This window comes from Ostrinia nubilalis, chromosome 18, assembly GCF_963855985.1.
Source record: "Ostrinia nubilalis chromosome 18, ilOstNubi1.1, whole genome shotgun sequence".
Classification (NCBI taxonomy): domain Eukaryota; kingdom Metazoa; phylum Arthropoda; class Insecta; order Lepidoptera; family Crambidae; genus Ostrinia; species Ostrinia nubilalis.
Genome location: NC_087105.1, coordinates 11,333,001 through 11,353,897, shown reverse-complemented (window position 1 = coordinate 11,353,897; position 20,897 = coordinate 11,333,001). Strand labels below are relative to the sequence as shown.

The 20,897-nt window shown below is 38.2% G+C and overlaps 2 protein-coding genes across 2 annotated transcripts in view; one reads left to right on the top strand and one right to left on the bottom strand.

The window, feature by feature from the left end:
• Positions 1 to 6,364: 6,364 nt before the first annotated feature.
• On the bottom strand, positions 6,365 to 17,484 carry LOC135080755 (tryptophan--tRNA ligase, cytoplasmic). The gene is made up of 9 exons (XM_063975477.1): positions 17,320 to 17,484; positions 16,902 to 17,016; positions 16,699 to 16,767; positions 16,308 to 16,467; positions 15,819 to 16,001; positions 15,342 to 15,519; positions 14,755 to 14,961; positions 13,753 to 13,884; positions 6,365 to 6,739 (listed from the first exon to the last, which is right to left on the bottom strand). Exons 2-9 carry the CDS (start codon positions 17,011 to 17,013, stop codon positions 6,578 to 6,580), a joined length of 1,203 nt encoding a protein of 400 aa, XP_063831547.1. The 5' UTR covers positions 17,014 to 17,016; positions 17,320 to 17,484; the 3' UTR covers positions 6,365 to 6,577.
• A 1,075-nt stretch (positions 17,485 to 18,559) lies between these two features.
• Positions 18,560 to 20,897, top strand: part of LOC135080727 (spastin) — a 36,981-nt gene continuing 34,643 nt past the window's right edge. Inside the window, exons 1-2 of the mRNA XM_063975440.1 lie at positions 18,560 to 19,144; positions 19,654 to 19,824. Of these exons, the coding sequence (XP_063831510.1) occupies positions 18,685 to 19,144; positions 19,654 to 19,824 (631 nt within the window). The 5' untranslated portion in view covers positions 18,560 to 18,684. The remainder of the gene's footprint in view (positions 19,145 to 19,653; positions 19,825 to 20,897) is intronic.

The following is a 20,897-nucleotide window of genomic DNA, read 5'->3' as shown; positions in this document are numbered from 1 at the left end:
AACATCAAATAAACCGCACCTTCCGCGACGCGAACTTTAACGATTTTCTTCTGACACAATAATGGTACTCCAACAATATTGGTGTTATTTGAAAGCCCAATAAATATTCTTAAAGAAAAACACATTTAATTTCTTAATAAATAATTAACATATACCATAAATGTGACTTGAAAAAATACCTCACTTTGGGCCCACCTATGGGATCAATTAGACCAATTTTTATGGTTATAAAAACAAATAATGATCTCACGTGTCCTCTTTAACAGATGGATAGCGATTAATCCCAACTTAACAGTTTTAAAGCCATAAAAGTTGGCTCAAGCGTAACTACCTATTTTTTGAAGAAGTGACTCTGGATCCTTTTAAAGACACATTTTTGGGGTAAAAACCTTTCCTTTAATGAAATGAAGGTTAGAACTAGGCTTTTAAATGGTGCCAATATTGGTGGGAAGTGGGGATGCATACGTTTGAAAATGCTTGTCGCGGGAGGTGCGATTTATTTGATGTCGAGTGTATAAGAAAATAGTTTATTTTGGACATTTTTGGTATTTCGAAACGTACACAGTAATTAAAATTGCTTTAGAATAAAACATTTTGTATACAGGGTGGAAACGTTAAGTTACTAACCAGTTTTTGAATATCTTGTATAGTTTCTAATATTATGTGGTTTTACTAAATGTATGGATGCTAGAAACATTTAATTTTTGGATATATCCAGTTAATTCTGTAACCTATTACCAACGATACCACCGTTGGATAGAACTAGTGAGCACTTTCAGGATCAGTAACCAGCTTTTCGATAATCTTATATAGTTTAGAAATAATAGAATGAGATCACTTATCGTTTCCACCCAGTATAAACTTATTTGTTTGTCACGGCATCTCATAATACATAATATCTCTTCTTACTTGACATTACACGGACCAATTTGCAAACATTTGTCTAGCTCATCTCAGATCCAGGATTCCTGTATAAGCGAAAGAGCGCTTAGCAAAATAAATATTTAATCTTAGTTTTTAATTTGAATTATCCTCTGATCGGGCAGATAAAATGTATCGATTTGCGAATCATTCTGGTCTAATGGTATCTTTAAATTATAGCTAATGATAATGTTGTTCTGAATGTAAGTACGATTAATAATAAAAATAAATAGATATACAACAGAATTAACGTTACTTTACCTGTTATCTAATCATTCTGTAACATTTTAAATGCGAAAGTTCCTTTAATAAACTGGAATAATTTAAAAAATGCTTTGATGACTGTATTAAAATTAAGTTTTTTCTCCTAACATTGCCATAAATGTATATTAATTACATTTAAAATGGATATAAATACTTCTCTTATTTATAAATATGCTGATGAGATACTGTACAAACATTAGACGTAAGCGCAACTGTGAAATTAAAAAATTTGAAACACCTAGCTAACTACAAAGTATAATAAATAAGAAATGTCTTGTTTTTCGTGCATTCGTTGGGTTGTTCGTCATCTCGCACCTGTCAAACTCGCTAGCAGGTGCGAGGTGGGAAATTCCGATTTTACCTATTATTTTGTTCGTCAACTCGCACCTTTTCAAAAGTACAGTCAAATAAAAACTAATTGAATCTAAAAACTTTCAGTGTGTCGGGCATGTAGTGATCAAACTTTAAGGGATTCTTTGACGTAGTGCATTTTCGCATGTTAACCGCGCATGGAACCGCTGGGAAGGGGTACCTATCCTTGTTCAACAATAACGTCGAAACTAAAATACGTATGCCCGTTTTCACCATCAATCCCTAAATTTTAAGTGACCCCTTTGTAATCAAAATTCCTGTTAAGTGTCACCATAGGGGTCACTTAAAAATTAGGGATTGATGGTGAAAACGGACAGTAGACTAATAAAGGACAATGGGCAAAATGGTACCCGGCTCCAATAGATATGTGTCTAGTATCGTTTGAAAGGTCTTACCAAGATGAACAACTTTTACTATGACCACCAGCCTCAGATCTGGTTGTGTACGAAGATATACATACTTTTTTGCAGAATGGTACCCGGCTCCAATAGTTATGTTTGTAGTGTCATTTGAAAGGTCTTACCAAGACGAACAACATTTACTATGGCCACCAGCCTCAGATCTGGTTGCGTTCGAAGATAAAGATACTTTTTGTGTAACCTAAGTATCATACAGTATGAAGGGGGACGCGCTCGGGGCAGGGCATCGACGAGATGGTCGGACGCGGTGAGGAAGACGGTGGGCGGGAGTTTGCATCGTGCGGTCCACACAGCTTATGACCGCAGTCTGTAGAGGAACACTATCTGTGGTCGCGATCCTCATCAGTGAGGGACCGAGGAAGAAGAAGAAGAAGTATCATACGTGTCCATCGTATGGTACTTTATGCGAGGCAGGAAGAGTTTACTGCTCCACCATCCTTCCTTAACTCTATAATTATTGATGGGGATAATTGTGAAATAAATATTTTTATTTAAAGAAGTACTACCCCCTTATTAATAAAAAGTTACACCTAGGAAGAACCTTGGATTAAAATGACATTTCCATACCAAATGACAATTTAAGCCAGAGTTCAACTAGGGTGTAACTTTTATTAATAAAGGGGTTAAAGTTGTATTACTTCTTAAGGGTTTTATTTTATTATGGGTTGCTAAAGCGAATAAACCCACAAGACCCAATAAGTCCACCCACAAGATGGACCGACGACCTCATAAAGGTAGCGGGAAGGTGCTGGATGCAGGCCGCCACCAACCGGCCATTGTGGAAATCATTGGGGGAGGCCTATGTTCAACTGGACGTCCTATGGCTAAAATGATCATGATGATGATGATGAAAGCGAATAAAGGGCTAATAGCTTGGGTAGTTCATCGTAGGTACAATCCTTTCCTTTTCAATGCTTCTTTTAGTTATATTAATAGATTGTAGTCATAATACATACTCGTATACATGGATGATTGTGTTATACTTTCATTATAATACTTAGTGGAATTACTGCTTTCAAAACGTGAATTAGAACTGGCCCCATAGCAGACATTTTCCTACATCTAAAGGCCTTTTAAAATATATATTGGTTATGGCTATTGGAGCGGGTACCACTTTCCATACATTTGTGCCCATCATCCTTTACATTCGTTTTGTGGAATATCTGGTTTTTCTTGTGTTGTAAAATAACCGAAAAAGAAGTAAAAATTACATGTTTTTTCTACTTAAATCCATTCTTACTCCCTTAAAATGTATGAAATTCGTGTCTCTTTTCTCTTCTACCAATAGGTAATTTTATTTACATATTCAAATTCAAATTATTTATTTGCAATAAATGTGTTTTTATTACTTACTTATGAAATTATTTATTATTATGGAGAATACGAAAATGTACTATTTTAAACTATTATGTTGCATTGTTTTACTATAAAATTATCACTTCACGGGATTTATTGCAACAATATCTATTTTAACGGTAAATAATATTTACCCTCCCGACGTTTCGGCTCGGTTGCACGAGTCATGGTCGCGGGCAGACTGAAGAGATGCAATAAATCCCGTGAAGTGATAATTTTATAATACGAAAATGTATTAAGTATTTCCATAGATACTAACATTTTTTTGCGAATTTTTAAGAAACCACAAATTCAAATTTTATAAAATTTTGTGGGTTGATTAAAACAACATTAAGCTATAGGAAACGATTAGTAAATTTTTTTGGATATTGGTATCTGTAAAAATATTTAAGCAACCTAAAAGATGGAATAGCAAGTTTATTAAGAAATATGTCTCGTGTTAAATGAGTGGACGTCGCTTTTCTTAGTAAATAAATGTATAATGTTTACGGGTTACGGGTTCCTTGTCATACTTCTTCGTGCGGGCCACAAATACCATAAACAACGAGAGAACAATGATGGCTCTTGTATATGGAGGTGCTCGCAGCGAAGTGTGTGCAAGGCAAGACTAATTATTATTTATAGCAATAACTGTATCAAACGAGAGGACAGGCACGATTGTGTGCCTGATTTTGTATCAAATGAATTGGAGCTTAACTTAAACAAGTGCATTGACAAAGTGAAAAGTGACTGTACTATTCCTGTACCAAATGCGTTTCGACAGACTGTTTCAACCCTTAAAGATAAAGGAATTAACCTCATCAAACAAATACCTACATTCAAAAATTTAAAAAACAAGTTGTATCGACAGCGAAATAAGTCATTGTCATATTGTCATCTAATAGTAATTTATGACAACTATTTCCTCATAGTTTGAAAATGTAAGGCAAAAATGTTTATGTTTTACAAAACTTTGAAGAGCAGATATCTCGAAAACTATACAAAATATAGAAAAACTTGCCTAAAAACATAGCAAATTCAATTAGTTTTAATTTTGTAACAGTATTCATATCGCTAGGACTCTTGGTTTTTTATTTAGATAGTTTTTGAGATATAAGCGAAAAACCCAAAATTGGGATCTCAGTCGAGAACTTTTGTTAATGTTCTGTTCACCCCCTAACTAGCTAATCCAAACAAAGAAAGAAAACAAACAAATAAAGCTACAATGTCAAAAATTATGTTCCAAGCATTTCCCTCTGTACCTACATTTTCATTGCCTGGCCATTTTTCATGTTAAAAGAATACGAATGTATTATTTCAGAAGCTTACTCATTATAAAGATTTGCAGCCTTACTTATAAACGTTTATTAAAATTAAGACACAGTTTAACGGTCTATTAAATAATATCTTAACTTAAAAACGATAATTAGTGTTAACCAACGACTTACAGCCTTACTTATAAACGTTTATTAAAATTAAGACACAGTTTAACGTTCTCTAGTTCAAGCTTGAACTATTTTTTTAAGATTGTTTGTTAAAGCTGTCTACAATATAAATTGTTAGTTGTAAAATAAGTCATAATAATTGTTGTTTTTCAATTGACACTTCCTTTGGGATATTTAGGTGGCATTTGAAAGTGAAGATGTATATTAGAAGCCTTTTAATATCCCGTGGCTTAGTTATAAAATCTGAGGTTAGATGCCGTGGCAAAAAAATTTATCTGCGGTTTGGCTTATTATAATTCGCCATTACTAAATAGCTAGAAATCTAGCTTTGTTTTTAAATATACCTACTTAAATAATAGTAGACAGTTTACATACTAGGTATTAAGTATCCTCAAGACATTGTGATATTGTTGAAAATTTGTTTCTTCCCGATTTATATTTATTAGCATGTTGATTTAGAATAGATATAAACCTATCTGAAAAGTTCATTTTGTTTTATTATTAAACTCAACTCATTGCAAGTGGCTTACACAATCCTTCAAGTAATTTATTAAAACATTTTTGTAGATGACTATACATAAACACGTCACATTTCAAAAAGGTGCGAGTTGATGACATAAAAAACAGAAGGTGCCAACTAGCATCTTTAGAGGTGCGAGATGACGAATAACTCCATTCGTTTATAAAATATTTTGACATATTCACGCACTGAGAGATGTATTACTAATGCATAGGAATTCAAATTCGCATACAAATTTAAACAAATCCTAGTCCAGTCAATGAATGCTTTAACGACGGTGTAGAGAGAAATCCCTGGAACACAATTTCTGACCTCGGGACTTTATTAAGACTAGTCAGGAGGTGAACATAGTAAAAGTCCCCGCCCTTAGCCCTTGAGCCGGCGGGGAGAGGGGGGTTTAAAGGTACCACTTTTCGGTTTTTCGCTTAATCCTCGGAAACTATGCGTCCTAGTTACATGGCTACTATGAACCAAAAAAAGCTTATTCAATTTGCTACAGGTGAGACATTCAAGTTTTTCTATATCTTGTATAGTTTTCGCGGCATCTGCTCTAGAAGGTCTGTAATATTGGAAATTTTAATTTTGTCTTACATGTTCCCATCAGGAGAAAATCGACTAAATCAACATTAAGCAAACATTATAGACATGCGGCTAAGGGCGGGGACTTTTGCTATGTTCACCTCCTAAATAGTCTAAATAAAGTCCCGAAGTCAAAAATTGTGTTCCACGGATTTCCATCTATAATGCTTTATTGACTGGACTAAAGGTGAACATAGACTAGAGCATTTCTATGTAACGTAACGTTCTTGCGAATGGTACAATACAGGTAAAATGTATGACGTTCGGTTCGTGACAGGGTGATACACTAGACATTTCGTAGAGCGGCTCTTTGTTCTGTTACAAGTAAATGCTCTAAAGCCCGGTCTGTGAGCACGTAGAATTTTGTCCAATGACCCCAAGCTACCCATCCTTATCGCTCGCGCGTAATTATATTGCTGTCGCGACTGTGCGACGGGCGCCCGCAGCGAGTGTCGAGCGCGAGTCTACGTGCTCGCAGACCAGACTATAGTCTATACTCACCTTACGGCTACGGTCTCCTATTAAACGCTATACACGGCGTAAGTCAACGTCAAACGTTCCTATCGACGTCCATACGCCGACGTCTACGTTTGAAAAAGATCACAGAACATTTCTACAGTAAGCATTGTGACGCAGCTTATAGCGTCTATAGGAGACCACAGCCTTACATATCCTTTTGAAGGTCAACAAACCAAATTAAAGTACACTCTAACCGCATATGCTTAAAGCTCAATTTGCCGAATCTCGAAGTACCGCTGCATGACCTCGTCTGTTACTAGCGCGCGCCTCGCCTGGTACTCTTCGACGTAGGGTGAGATGGTGTCTATTGCTATCTTCTTTAATTCCCCGGTTAACATCTCGCCGCTTTCGTAGGCCTTCTTTATCTGTGGAAGGAGAGATATAGGGTGTTTTATAAATAGACGATATTTTACAAAAAAAATTGTTAGCTATACTAAATTTTCAAACAAACGGCGAACAAACCTCTTTTCCACAGTGCCAGCCGCGTGCTTAGCCGGGCCCGGCGTATCTCCGAAATGCAGTTTGCTTGTGAAGTATTAGCACATATTGATGAAAAAGACCATAGTTCCATAGGGGCTGGTTCCCGCACTCATTAGATTCACTTGATTTTGGAAATTGACAAACGCTTATGTGGTTGCCGAATTAAAGAACACACCGCTGATGCGCACGGGCGTCCTTCCGAACTCAAAACTCTTGCGTCACTGGGGGGCGTCGCAATCGCAATCGCGAGCCTAGCTCCATAGGATTGGAAAGAATGTTGCCAGTTTGTGATTAAAAAATGCAATTAAGAAAAGAGCAAATTCCTTCCAGTTTGTGTTGTTTTATCTTAAACCAAAATTAAGAAACTAATAAATATATTTCGGTACGAAACATACCGCTCACCTTAAAAGTACCGAGTATCTTTTAACAAGACAAAACCTACGATAAGAAACTTACAAGTATCTAAGCTATTTGTAGAGTGAAACCTAACTATAAACCTAAAACTACTCTAGCTTTACTTAGATGCAAACTTACCTACTCCCTACTCAACAGGAAGAGGACAAATCTTAACAACAGCTCGTTTGAAGAACGACTGTCCAATTTGTAAAGTAACGACCCGACAGATCCCGTCAGGACCTGGGTGTAAGGCGTGAACACGCGCAAGTCTCCACTGCAAGGGAGGAACGTTGTCTTCGCGTAACACCACAATCATGCCCTCACGTATCGGGGCACCGCGATTACTAAACCACTTGGTTGCTTGTTGAATATGATGTAAATACTCAAGACTCCATCTCTTCCAAAAATGTTGAGTGGACTGTTGGATGAGACGCCATCTTACTAAGCGGCTAGGATTCTCATCCACTAAAGAAATGTCAGGAATTGACGTTAAGGGCTCACCTATTAAAAAATGTGATGGAGTCAAAGGGAGAGGATCCCTTGAGTCTGCACTTAAAACACAAAGTGGGCGCGAATTGAGAATCGCCTCTATTTGACATAAGAGCGTATGCATCTCGTCATATGTCAAAGTTCGTGTGCCGACCACACAATGAAAATGATGCTTAAAGCTTTTAACACCCGCTTCGAATAGTCCACCAAAATGACTAGCGTATGGGGGTTGAAAATGCCAAGTGATGCCTTGACCAAGAACTTTTGAATTGAGCGTAGTTTGTACTACGTCATTACGCAAGAAACTATACAATTCCGTAAGATACCTATCGCATCCCACGAAATTCTTTCCACAGTCTGAATAAATATCGGTACACAAACCGCGTCGCGAAACAAAACGCCTAAGTGTAGCTAAAAACGCTTCTGTGGAAAGCTCCGAAACGATCTCTAAATGTATAGCCTTAACGCTCATACATACGAAAACTGCTACATAACATTTAACTATTTTAGCGTTACGAACCTTATTTGCCCGAACGTAAAATGGACCTGCGAAATCTACCGAAGTTTTTATGAATGGTCTGGCCGGTCGCAAGCGAGCTGCGGGCAACAAACCCATTGACGGCTGCGTGTGCGCGGGGCGCGCACGAACACAACGGACGCATCGATGAATGCGTTGGCGGATGACGTCACGACTGGATAATATCCAATACTTTTGTAAAAGTGTATATTGGGTGCTTTGAGCCCCACTGTGCAAGTTTGAAACGTGAATAAAGTCAATTAGTAAAAAAGTTAAAGGATGTTTTTTAGGTAAAATCAATTGATGTTTTGACTCAAAAGATAAAAGCGATTTATGAATTCTACCGCCAACGCGAAGCAACTTGTTTGAATCTATAAAAGGATTAAGACGTTTTAATTGACTTGATGGTGATTGCCCATTACAAATCTTCAAAATATCATCATTGAAAACTGAATGTTGAACAACTCGTATAAGTCGATTCAAAGCGAAATTATACTCTGACACAGTAATGTGTTTTGAACTCGAAATATTGACCTTTCTACACTTGTGATAGAAACGAAATATCAAAGCCGTAACACGAACAAGTCTACCGAGTGAAGAAAAACGTGAAATAATTTCTACGTCCTCGTTTGGAGTAGAAGTACTCGAACACAACACAACATTACGCTTTTCTTCATCAGTAGGAAGAACAGGCTTTGGAACAGGCCACATACTTTCATCCTCGCTCAACCAGCGAGGCCCATGAAACCACATCTCATGGTGCAAGAAAGCAGCAGGTAACATGCCGCGCGAAGCAGCGTCCGCGGGGTTGTCGGCCGACGGGACGTGCCGCCAACAATCCGCGGGGACAATATTCAATATCTCCGTAGTACGGTTTGAAACAAATGTTTTCCATTCATGGGGCGGTGAACGCAACCATGCTAAAACAATACTTGAATCCGACCAAGTATAAATTTGATCACTTTGTATTTTATCACTATAATTTTGTAACACCTTTTTAATAAGTTGTGATAACAAAACACCTCCCATCAGTTCGAGACGGGGAATAGATACGCGACGCGTAGGCGCGACGCGTGTTTTCGCTAACAATAAGGACACGCACACACTACCATCCTCGCGCTGCGCGCGGAGATAAACACATGCTGCGTATGCCTTTTCGGAGGCGTCTGAAAAGCCGTGAAGCTGTAATTTACAATTTTGAGGGAAAACATGACGCGGAAAGCTAACGTTAGATAATAGTGGGAGCTGACTTGTAAAGCTAGCCCACGAATCGACTATGTCTTGTGGTGGGGTTTCGTCCCAGTCCACAGAAGAAATCCACAATAATTGAATTAAATGTTTTGCAAATAAAGTCACTGGAGATAAAAGACCGAGAGGGTCGTAAATACGTGCAATTTCTGAAAGAATGGACCTCTTTGTACATTTTTCAGAGTAACTTTTCACACTGAAACCAAAAGTATCTAAGTTAGGGTCCCACTGCATACCTAGGACCTTAGTGGATGAGTCATTCTCCATGTGTGCGAAGGGCACACTTTCGCACCGCTCACCATGAGAAACTGTCGGCTGAGAACCGAGAAGTAAGGCGGGAGAATTACTATGCCACTTGTGCAACTCAAAACCTGCGGATTGACAAATACCTATCAACTCTTGTTGTAGGGCGAGAGCCCGTGACTCATCACTTTCACCCGATACGACATCGTCTACAAATACGTCGCGCATGAGGACCTGCGATGCGCGCGGGAAGCGTGCGGCCTCGTCATGAGCGAGCTGCTGAATGGTGCGAAGAGCAAGATAGGGCGATGAGCTAACTCCAAAGGTCACAGTGCAAAGTCTATAATCGCGTAGGGGCTCCTCGGGCGAGGTGCGCCACACTATACGCTGAAAATCCCTATCCGATTCACGAATCATAATGTTACGATACATTTGTTTGATATCAGCTGTGAAAGCAATTAAATGAATGCGAAATTCTAATAACACATCAACAATATCTAAATGAAGCTTTGGACCAATTAACAAATTGTCGTTTAGAGAAAAACCGTTTGTAGTCTTAGAGCTTGCGTCGTAAACTACTCTGGTTTTGGTGGTTTCACTAGATTCTTTGACCACGGCGTGGTGCGGTATATAATAGTTACCACCTGCAGCTGCTGGACTATCGACGGGCTCCATGTGGCCGAGCTCTAAGTACTCCTGGAGGCACGCGTGATAATCATGTTTGAGCTGCGAATTGCGCTCGAGTTTGTACTCCAATTTACGAAATCTAGAAATAGCAATATCCCGCGACTCGCCGAGGGGCGGTGCGTCAGGTTTGAAGGGAAGAGCGACCACGTATCGCCCACACTCATTACGCGTATGCGTGTTTTCAAAAAAAGATTGACACAAAAGTTCATCAGGAGTGAGAGACTTTTGTTCAGAAATTGTTTCTAATTCCCAAAATCGCTGGAGGTCAAAGTCGTCGTTAACAGAGCTGTGACACACCTGGACCGGAAGAGAAACCTCAGTCGATGAATTCAAATCGAGTTTACCCAACAATAAATAACCAAAAATACTATTCATAGCAATTGGTGAACCTGGTAGACCCGTGATTGTGTTATGCAATAAAATTTGCGGAATAATGTCAGCACCTAAAAGCATTTCCACTGGTTGTGGTGTATGAAAACTCGGATCAGCTAAAGTTAAGTTTTGAATATGAGACCACCCTGTATAAGGTAATTGACAAGTAGGCATTTGTGTTGTAATTAATTTGGGCAAAATCAATGCATCAACATGAATCGATGGTTGCGATTGATTTCTAGCCGCAATGAAGAAAGAAGCCACTCCCTTAGGATAAACCGGTTTGTTATTGTTTATTCCATAAACTTGCGGAACGTTCACACGTCTACGTGAAATACCTAAACGTTGCGCACACGCTTCCGAAATGAAAGTAGCCTGGCTGCCCGTATCAATTAAACAGCGCACGGTTGATAACTTGTGATCATCAATATAAACATCGACAAGTGCCGTAGACAATAGCACCGTACTCGTACGCACAATAGAATCGTTTCCCTTATCTCGAGTTGACGTTAAAGTCAGCTGGGCATCAGTCGTAGAAACAGAGACAACATTATTACACTCCGCCGTGAGCGGGAGCGGGACGGACTGATTAGTACCGCTACTCGGATCGAACGCTTTGTTTACATTATTGTCAAAATGAATTAATGTGTGATGGCGCTTCTGACAATTCCTACACGAAAAATTGGATTTACATTGGCTCACGTTATGGCCGAGATGTAAACAATTGTAACAAACACTTTTATTTTTAATAAAAGAAAATCGATCTTTTATTGAAAGATTCAAAAACTTAGAACATTTCGTCAACGTATGTTGAGCATCACATAACAAACAATGTGTCTTATCGCTATGCCGATTAGGCTGAGTGTTGCCTGACACGTCAGAGGATTGCGGCGCGAAGTTCGCCGCGAAGGCTTGTCGCTGACCGGCGGCCATATTGCCGCTAGGGGGCGCCGCTCGCGAGCTAGACTGTGAGCCAAATCTACCGCCTTTATTGTTAATAATTTTACTCGACTGCCCGAAATTATCGTTAGAAAACTCCTCAGCGACAAGTTCACGCTCTAAAAATGAAATGAATGTGTTGACCTCTGGAATGTCTGAAGGTGAACACAATGATAACTCGAATTGCTTACGAACAGATGCGGGAATTTTACGTAGTAAAATGTGTAACAAAACGAAACTCCATTCACTGGTGGGAAACTTCATTACTTCAAGAGGTTTAATGTTTTCTTGGAATGTATTTAATAAGTTACGTAAATCACTCGTTGATTTTACGTTACAAGATGGAATGTTGAGTATTTTATCAAGATGATTCGAAGCTATGATTCTTTTGTTTTCATAACGTGAAGTTAATATTTGTATTGCTACGAAATAATTAGCATCAGTGATTGGAATGGACTTTATAAGGTTGAATGGTTCATTTTTTAACGTAAGAAGCAAATACCTAAACTTTTCCGCATCCGTGTAGGCAGTATTGTGGTGAACGAGAGAACAAAACAAATCGAAATATGAATTCCATTCTGTGCTTTCGCCAGAGAAACTGGGCAAAGGCAAAGTAGGTAATTTAGCATTACTAGAAAATTCTGAATTAGCAAAGGGACGACTCATTCGTCTGCTTTGCTCCTGACATTGTTTTAATTTATCTACTTGAGTGACAATTGCATAATACGAATCGTCGAAGTCGTTTCTAATTTTGATTTGTTCCTCTTTATTGAATGATTTAGATTTAATGAGAGACTTTTCGACTTTAGTTTGCAATTTGCTAAACTTTCTTTGAAGAGCTGACAAATCTTTGGTACGTGAAATGAATTTTTGAATATCTGTAGTTGCAAACTGTAATGTTCTCTTTAAATCGTCTAAAATTAAATCTCGCTCGAAAATATCCTGAACACATGAACTACTACTCTCGCTATTGGAATCTAATGAGGTCTTGGAATCATTTTCCACTTTCGATTGCGCCATTTTGCGTTACAAAGATGGTCGCACGTGGAATGAAAAATGTGGTACGTATGTACGCTAAAGTTACGATAAAACTACACAATTGGAAGGAAAATGAAAATTCGGGTCGTAGGACCAACAAATAATATGTTAGCTATACTAAATTTTCAAACAAACGGCGAACAAACCTCTTTTCCACAGTGCCAGCCGCGTGCTTAGCCGGGCCCGGCGTATCTCCGAAATGCAGTTTGCTTGTGAAGTATTAGCACATATTGATGAAAAAGACCATAGTTCCATAGGGGCTGGTTCCCGCACTCATTAGATTCACTTGATTTTGGAAATTGACAAACGCTTATGTGGTTGCCGAATTAAAGAACACACCGCTGATGCGCACGGGCGTCCTTCCGAACTCAAAACTCTTGCGTCACTGGGGGGCGTCGCAATCGCAATCGCGAGCCTAGCTCCATAGGATTGGAAAGAATGTTGCCAGTTTGTGATTAAAAAATGCAATTAAGAAAAGAGCAAATTCCTTCCAGTTTGTGTTGTTTTATCTTAAACCAAAATTAAGAAACTAATAAATATATTTCGGTACGAAACAAAAATGATGCCTCTACTGGTGAATTTCGATACAGAGAAGAAGTTTCTTGAAGAAGGACTAAACTACTTTTTGTAGCAATGAAAATGAAGGGAGGATGGTAATTTGGATCGATAGAAAGACAAGTATGTGATGTGTGGTCGTGTGGTGTACCATCGAAAGAAAACAAAACAACAAAAAAGATTGTGGTCAAATACCTGCCTTGTTATGCATAAAAAAAAACATACCAATGTATGCGTCCCATGCGCTTAAGGCGTATCACGAATGTAAAAATCTATCCAGAAGCTATCACTAGGAATTCCTGGACATTTATGCATTTTCACAACACTGTCTTTTAGTGGGACATGTGATAGACTTTTTGTGAGGTCAAAACGGACATAGGCGAGGAGAGAAGCTAGTAGTTGAAATAAACTTACCTCAGCCAACCGCTCGTCGTCTTCCATGAAGAAGGTAAGGTATTTGAAGGAGATGTCGATGCTAGTGTTGCCACCCTTCTGTCGATGTTCCTCTACCGTGGCCTGCCCGCCGGAGAACGCGTATTTGTTGATCTGTGGAAAGACGTTGGAGGATTATACGTGCTACTTATAATAAAAAATCGACTGACGATGATAGATAAATCGGAGACTAAAACCTTTGTATGCATATTCCCTAAATTATCTCATAGGTTTTATTTGGCAAAGAGAAGCTATGACATCACGTTTTCGGCACCTGACTTTTCGGTACTGTTAGCAGTGTGGTTTCAGCAGAGTATAATCCTATTCAAAACCATTCCCACCCTTCCCTTTAATGTCATAACGGACATAGGTTTCGAACTCCTCCTATGTTCTTCTGATTAATTTCGTTGCGGATCCAATGACAGTTTAACTTTCCCCCGGGACAAACTTGACCTTCATTGGTTGGATTTTTGTGGCGGTCAAGCTGTAGAACCTGGCTACACAGGAGTTGCAGTGGTGGGAACGAGAGGCGGGAATAGTCCCGTATAACGGACATAGGTCTCCCCAACCCAATTCGCCTAATTTGTTTTAAACTCACCTTATTCTTAATCTGTTTGGGCGTGTCGTTCAAGAATATCGACGCGTTGGGATCGCTGGCAGACATCTTGTGCTGTGCGCCTTGTAACGCCGGCAGGAAGGTGGAGTGTAGTAGCGCCGGTTTAGGCGACTACTACTTAGAGATTTCGCTCAATAGCTTGTCGATATCGATATAATTCCTTTACTTAGCTTACCTTATTTTTTATCTGTTTGGGCGTGTCGTTCAAGAATATCGACGCGTTGGGGTCGCTGGCAGACATCTTGTGCTGTGCGCCTTGTAACGCCGGCAGGAAGGTGGAGTGTAGTAGCGCCGGTTTAGGCAACTATTACTTAGAGATGTCGCTAAATAGCTTAATGATATCGATATAATTCCTTTACTTATCTTACCTTATTCTTAATCTGTTTGGGCGTGTCGTTCAAGAATATCGACGCGTTGGGGTCGCTTGCCGACATCTTGTGCTGTGCGCCTTGTAGCGCCGGCAGGAAGGTGGAGTGTAGTAGCGCCGGTTTAGGAAGCTTGAGACGCGGCGCGACATCGCGCGTCATTCGGAAGTACGGGTCTTGGTCGATGGCGCATGGGATGAGGCAGGGGAACTGAGAAAGAAATTATGCAATTAATATTATACGACAGTCTGGCTTAATGCCCGCGACATTTTAGTACCCGCATCAAGGCGATTCTAAAGAGTCCAAACATAATGGTTGCTGTACGAGTAAGTCATTGAGGAAATGGCTATAGGAGATCCTGGAAGAAATATCAGATCCATCTCAACATAATATTGCAATATTATCAAGTTTATTATGCATGAGCACCAAATTCGAGCTACGAGAACTGGTTTAAAATGAAGTTGCAAGATTTGACCTAAGTAAACAAATATACAGGGCGACTTGAGTAAAAGTTTATAAAAATAGGATCAGGTGTATAATGCTCTTTTTATATCTACTTAATTTAATACATCTAGTTTTTATTAACGTACCACTTTATTCCCAAATATAAAGGGGAAGGTAGTGGAGAACGCAGGCGCAGCCTCTATTGACGGGAAGGTGATCTTGCCAATGACGTCACTCTCCCCAAACCCGAAGATACCCTTCGCCTGGTTGAAGGTCACGCACTTCTGAATGCGGACCATGTTCTGATAGAACGCTGGACATTTACTGTAAAATTACGGAGGTTTTGGATGAACTCTGTCACCGCGAGTGAAGTCGGTACAACGCCATCTGTTGACACTCGAGCCTAACTAGCTGCACGATTACTGTAGCGAACCCTTTATTTGCACAATGTGTAGAGCTTACGCTTGAACTTCAACAGATGGCGTGGTACCGAGTTGACTCCCGGTTGCTGAGTTTATCCAAAAACAATAATACGCGTTAATATTTATTTTACATATTTAGTTTTCTGTAATTATCAGACTGCAAAAAGTGAAAGAAATGTTAGTAAAATAAGTCTTTCTTACCCAATAAAGTCTAGATCGTTAAAAATAAATGTGTTTTTCAGGTCAAATCCAACTGCAATGATGTCTTTCGCGTTGTTATACGCCATCTGGCGGGCGTCTTCTATCTTGATGTCTTTCCACATCGCCTTCTCATCATCCGTGAGTTGTATGATGAGTGGTACTTCGAAAACTTCTTGCAGCCATCTGGGAATAAATTAAAATATACACCTAATTAAAATGTACAGATGACAGCACATTAGACTATACATTTTTGTTGCTTAATCACCCTTATCACATCTACATAAGATGCTACCATGTTTACCTAAATGTGGTGCTATGTATATTTTAGAAAAATATTAACTAACAACTTTTTTAATATAGGGCTCAATACATCTTAAATTTTAAGTGACAAAATCCCATTAATCAGACCCTCAAAAAGATATCAGAATCTGTAATAGGACAGATCATAACACATTTTTTTAGACTAATTTTACGTATTACAGTACTTACTTTGTAAACATGAACGGGATCATGTGCCCGATGTGCATGCTCTCTGATGAAGGGCCTCTGCCAGTGTACAAGTAGAACTTCTTGCCCGACTCGTACAGGTTCAGGATTGTGTGGAAGTCTCGGTGAGAGAAGAATATGCCTCGCCTGAGGAAATGGTGGGCTAGAAATAATCATGAATTAGTTAATAATACCTTTTTCACCAAAAAAAACATTGCACAGCCTAATACATTTATTTAAGCAATAATGTAGCAACATATTCACAAGTATTAATAAAATTGTCATAATTGAGTCAATTTGAGTTTAAATTAAACAATTGATGACTGATTAATTATTACAGCTCTGAAATGAAGTTTTATCCAATTAGAAAAAGGAAAATGTTATGTTTATGTACCTTTCTTTCCTGTAACTTTTTCAAAACGCTCAACCAACTCCTTGTCTATCTTTTGACTCCCAAATCTTTCTGTAAAAGAAATATTAATGCTTTTAGTTATAGTATGTCCTTAAAGTCTATTATTGCTTTACTCATTGTATATTTAGAAAATTTTTAATACAGATTGAGTCACACGAAGACAAGAATGCTATTAAAGTACTTACTTATTAACTTGTCATAATCAATGCCTGTCTCTGACTTCCCCGCAACATTCCATGGGTCTACAATATCATCATCATCATTGATGGCTAGGTTATTAATTTGTTCCTCCGCCATTTCCTGAAAAATGGTGTTCCATGAAATCCTTAACATAATAAAAAAAATGTTTACTTATTAAAGTCTTTAGGTATCCTTCTAATAACCAAAAATAGGTCTTTAAATTTTGATCTAAAGTTTCAGACTTTACAACCATATTTTCCAATCAAAACTGTATTTATGAACGACATACTATTATTGATTCTACTCGGCTATATAAATTTAAGTTTTTCTTATGAAACAATATTACTTTAAGCCTAAAATAATATAAATTCTTATTAACCAAGAGCTTTTACAGGTTAGGTTACATGTCCACGTAATACTAACCTTCCTTTAGCTTCTGCACAGGTGTCGTTGATAAGAAATTTCTAGCTTCAGCAATGTTCTTGCTTTTAATTTAGTTTTTACAGTAGCTGATGCAATTTTTTGCACAAAAATCGGATTAATCGATTGCAAATCATCCAACAAGCATTCACCTCAAGTGACAGTAATGACAGTGACATGTCGTGGCAATCGAAAGAGATGTACGTTTATCGATTACAAATTTTGAATAAAGTTAATCGAAAAAATAACAAAAAAAAACTATATTTATTTTGCACAAACTGCACACATCCCCTGAAAAAATGTTTCATTATGCAGCTGCTTTATTTAAAACTAGCTTTCCGCCCGCGGCTTCGCCCGCGTGGAATTTTGTCTGTCACAGAAAAACTTTATCGCGCGCGTCCCTGTTTCAAAAACCGGGATAAAAACTATCCTATGTTCTTTCCCGGGACTCAAACTATCTCTATGCCAAATTTCATCAAAATCGGTTGCGAGATTTAAGCGGGAAAGCGTAACAGACAGACAGACAGACAGAGTTACTTTCGCATTTATAATATTAAGTTGGGATCTTGAATTACTTAAATTTCTTTAGGATTTTGTTAATCATACGATACAAATAGTAGTAAAAGTATTTTCTTATACTTAAGCTTTCTTGCACAAAAATCCTTAGATAATGTGGTTTGAATCGAATGTTCAAACTTATTCAAATACAAAATAAAATGTATTAAGTAAGCAGAAAATAGGTAAATCTAAAATGAGAGTTGAAGTCATTACACAAGCAAAGATTTGTTTGCTTAGTATACATATACGCTTGCTACACCGATATATTTTGACTGATTTGTAATGTTCTTTCAAATATTACTTGCTTACTTCAACTTTTGCTTCGCGGCCAAAAAAGCGTCACAATATTTTTTTCTCGATTAACAGATAAGCTCATGGCTGTACATCCCTAGTAAGAATGTTGCCAACATTAATTTTTTAAAATCTATTATTTGTCTAGAGAAGTGAGACAAAAATGCCTTTGTAAACATACAACTTATTTTCTAAAAAAACTTTAAATATCATAATATGATTTACTTTAACACTCGTTTCATAAAAAAACATTGCTTTTCGCAGCTTTCCGTTATGATGTTGCTAGGAGTTTCTACCCAAATTAGAGAGTATTTCTACCAAAATGGTAGAAATATTTTAGTATGGGTGACCCATGTACGAAATGTCAAAAAATTGTCAATACGTTCGTAAATCACGGCACGGCACGGTTATCTTTTGCTGTGTTTTTAGAAATAGTCCGTAGGTAAACGCGCGTCTCTTTGTTTATAAGTGTGTGTATGGAGATTTATTGTTGAATTAGTCGGTGTGATAGTGTTCTTGATGGTTTCGGGTGACGATTCCAATGGTCGTTTATCTCGTAAAACTACGAGGTCTCCGAATCGAAGGTGTAAAAAGACAGATGCAGACCAAGCGAAGGGGTCAGCGTTGCGAAATGATTCGCAACCTTCGGTCCATAAGAGGAATCTTTACGTTGTTTCGTACCCTATCATTATTTTGTTTAATATACTGAGGTCTATTTTGTACCAGTTATTTATAATTTTTAAGTATTTGTATTCGGCGTCTAATCGGTTGATGCACAAGCCTCGTAAGAACGGCGAGTGTAACTTGGAAGTGGTGGTGAAGGACGGAGTGGTGTCCACGGAGATAGCGCACGGGGAGGAGATGTCTCACATACACAGTGTTGGTCCAGGAGACCCCCTTCTGGCTAAACAGAAGCATCACCATCGCAAGGCTTTTGAGTACATTTCAAAAGCGTTGAAGATTGATGAGGAGAATGAGGGTGAGGATGCTATTATAATAAACAAATATTGAAAAAAGTTATACCTAACTTGTTAGTACTCACTAAACTTCGGTGGCAGATTAGCTTGCATGAAGTTGTGTATTATATTTTTTTGTCATTGATATCTTTACTATTTTATTATACTATTGCTTTTTTCTTGGTGTTTCTCCATAGTTTTTCTTTATCATTTGTTTTATTATGTTAGAAATGTAAGAATTGATAAATTATAAAAAAAACTGAGAACACACCTTTACTTGGAATCTAATTGGATTTATTGTTTCATTGTTTATTTACTGTGTCAAGCTAATAGTTAATTCCAAGTTTTAATTAATAGCAATATTATTTTACTGCAGATTTACATACCTATTATAAACACTTTGTATAACTTATCAAATCCGTTCATATTTTAAATAATAAATAGATTTTCCATATTCTTAATGTCATTTCTAAATAGAAAAATACTTTTCGTCGTTAGAAGTAGATCTAGCGTATTCTATCTCCCTACACAGGTCAGAAAGAGTTAGCGATAGAGTTGTACAAGAAAGGTATATATGAGTTGGAGCGTGGCATCGCAGTTGACTGCTGGGGTGGTCGCGGGGACGCCTGGCAGCGAGCACAACGGCTCCACGACAAGATGAAGACCAACCTTGGCATGGCAAAAGACCGACTACACTTTCTTGGTATGAATAAAACTTTCCTAATTGATACATCACTTCTATGTACTTATGTATAGTTATTGAAAGTGCTACAGCTTTATTTTTATTTTGAAAGTCATCTGTAAGTTTTGTCATAATATGATGTAAAAAATTTTATTGAGTAACAATTTAAGTTTCTTAAATTATTCCGCCCACAACACGCAATTAATGAGACTTGTCAAGTTTAAGCAGTATATCAAAAACTTTATAGTTACTTCACTCAATATTCATCATCACTAAAGTATGTTAAGGTAAACCTAAACATACAATTTTATCGTCATACAAAAACTAAGTTACGACGCGCGGCATTCTGTTCATACTCGTATTGTTATTATGTTCACAGGCTCGCGCTTTTCTGCATTTTAACTTTTTTGTATCATGTTCTATTTCGAATACGTTATATCCGTTTTTTTTATATGGACGGGCTACACGACTACGCGCGAAATTGATTCACGTATCTTACAGATGACTTTTAACCCAAAAGTGGCTGTTTGTCTTGCATGCCCAGCTTATTTATTATTATTTCGTAACTGTACACCCTTCGAATATCCTAACTCTAATCGAAGTTACTGTATCCTAATGTAGCGAACCTAGTCGCCCTCAGTAAGTTGGGCGTTGAGAGTGAGCCCGAGAGAAGCGGCAAAAAGCCCACGGAGTCACCTCTAAAGGTCCGCAGGCCACTCGAGAAGTCCAAGACAACGTTACTGGCACATACCGAAAGTAACAGTGGTCAAACGAAGTCGACGACTGAAGGTAGACAACTCTTGAACTTTGCTTAGCTTCGTTTGACGTAACCTACTGCAAAAGAATCAAAATTAACTAAAACCTCCCCGAGTGGTTAACAGTTTTTTCAACACACACTTAACATTGGTTTTTGTATTGGTTCGAGTCGATGTTTGCATGTGGGTTCACTGTGCTTAGCACCGGTTTTGTTGGCTTATGTTACACGTACGATTTGGATTGCATAACAGTACCATTGATAGTTAGTGTACATCCTGCGTGCATGTCATTACAAGTGCATTCAGCGTCATATAGTTCGTGACGACACCCAAAGTAGC

What these genes read in the sequence shown, in the direction of transcription:
- LOC135080755 (XM_063975477.1), bottom strand. Translation starts at nt 17,013, where the DNA reads ATGGCGGAGGAACAAATTAATAACCTAGCCATCAATGATGATGATGAT. An exon ending in TTATATTTGGGAATAAAGTG is followed by an intron (nt 14,962 to 15,341) that starts GTACGTTAATAA and finishes TTTCTTTCTCAG; the next exon opens with TTCCCCTGCCTCATCCCATG. An exon ending in ACGACGAGCGGTTGGCTGAG is followed by an intron (nt 6,740 to 13,752) that starts GTAAGTTTATTT and finishes CTCCTTCCACAG; the next exon opens with ATAAAGAAGGCCTACGAAAG.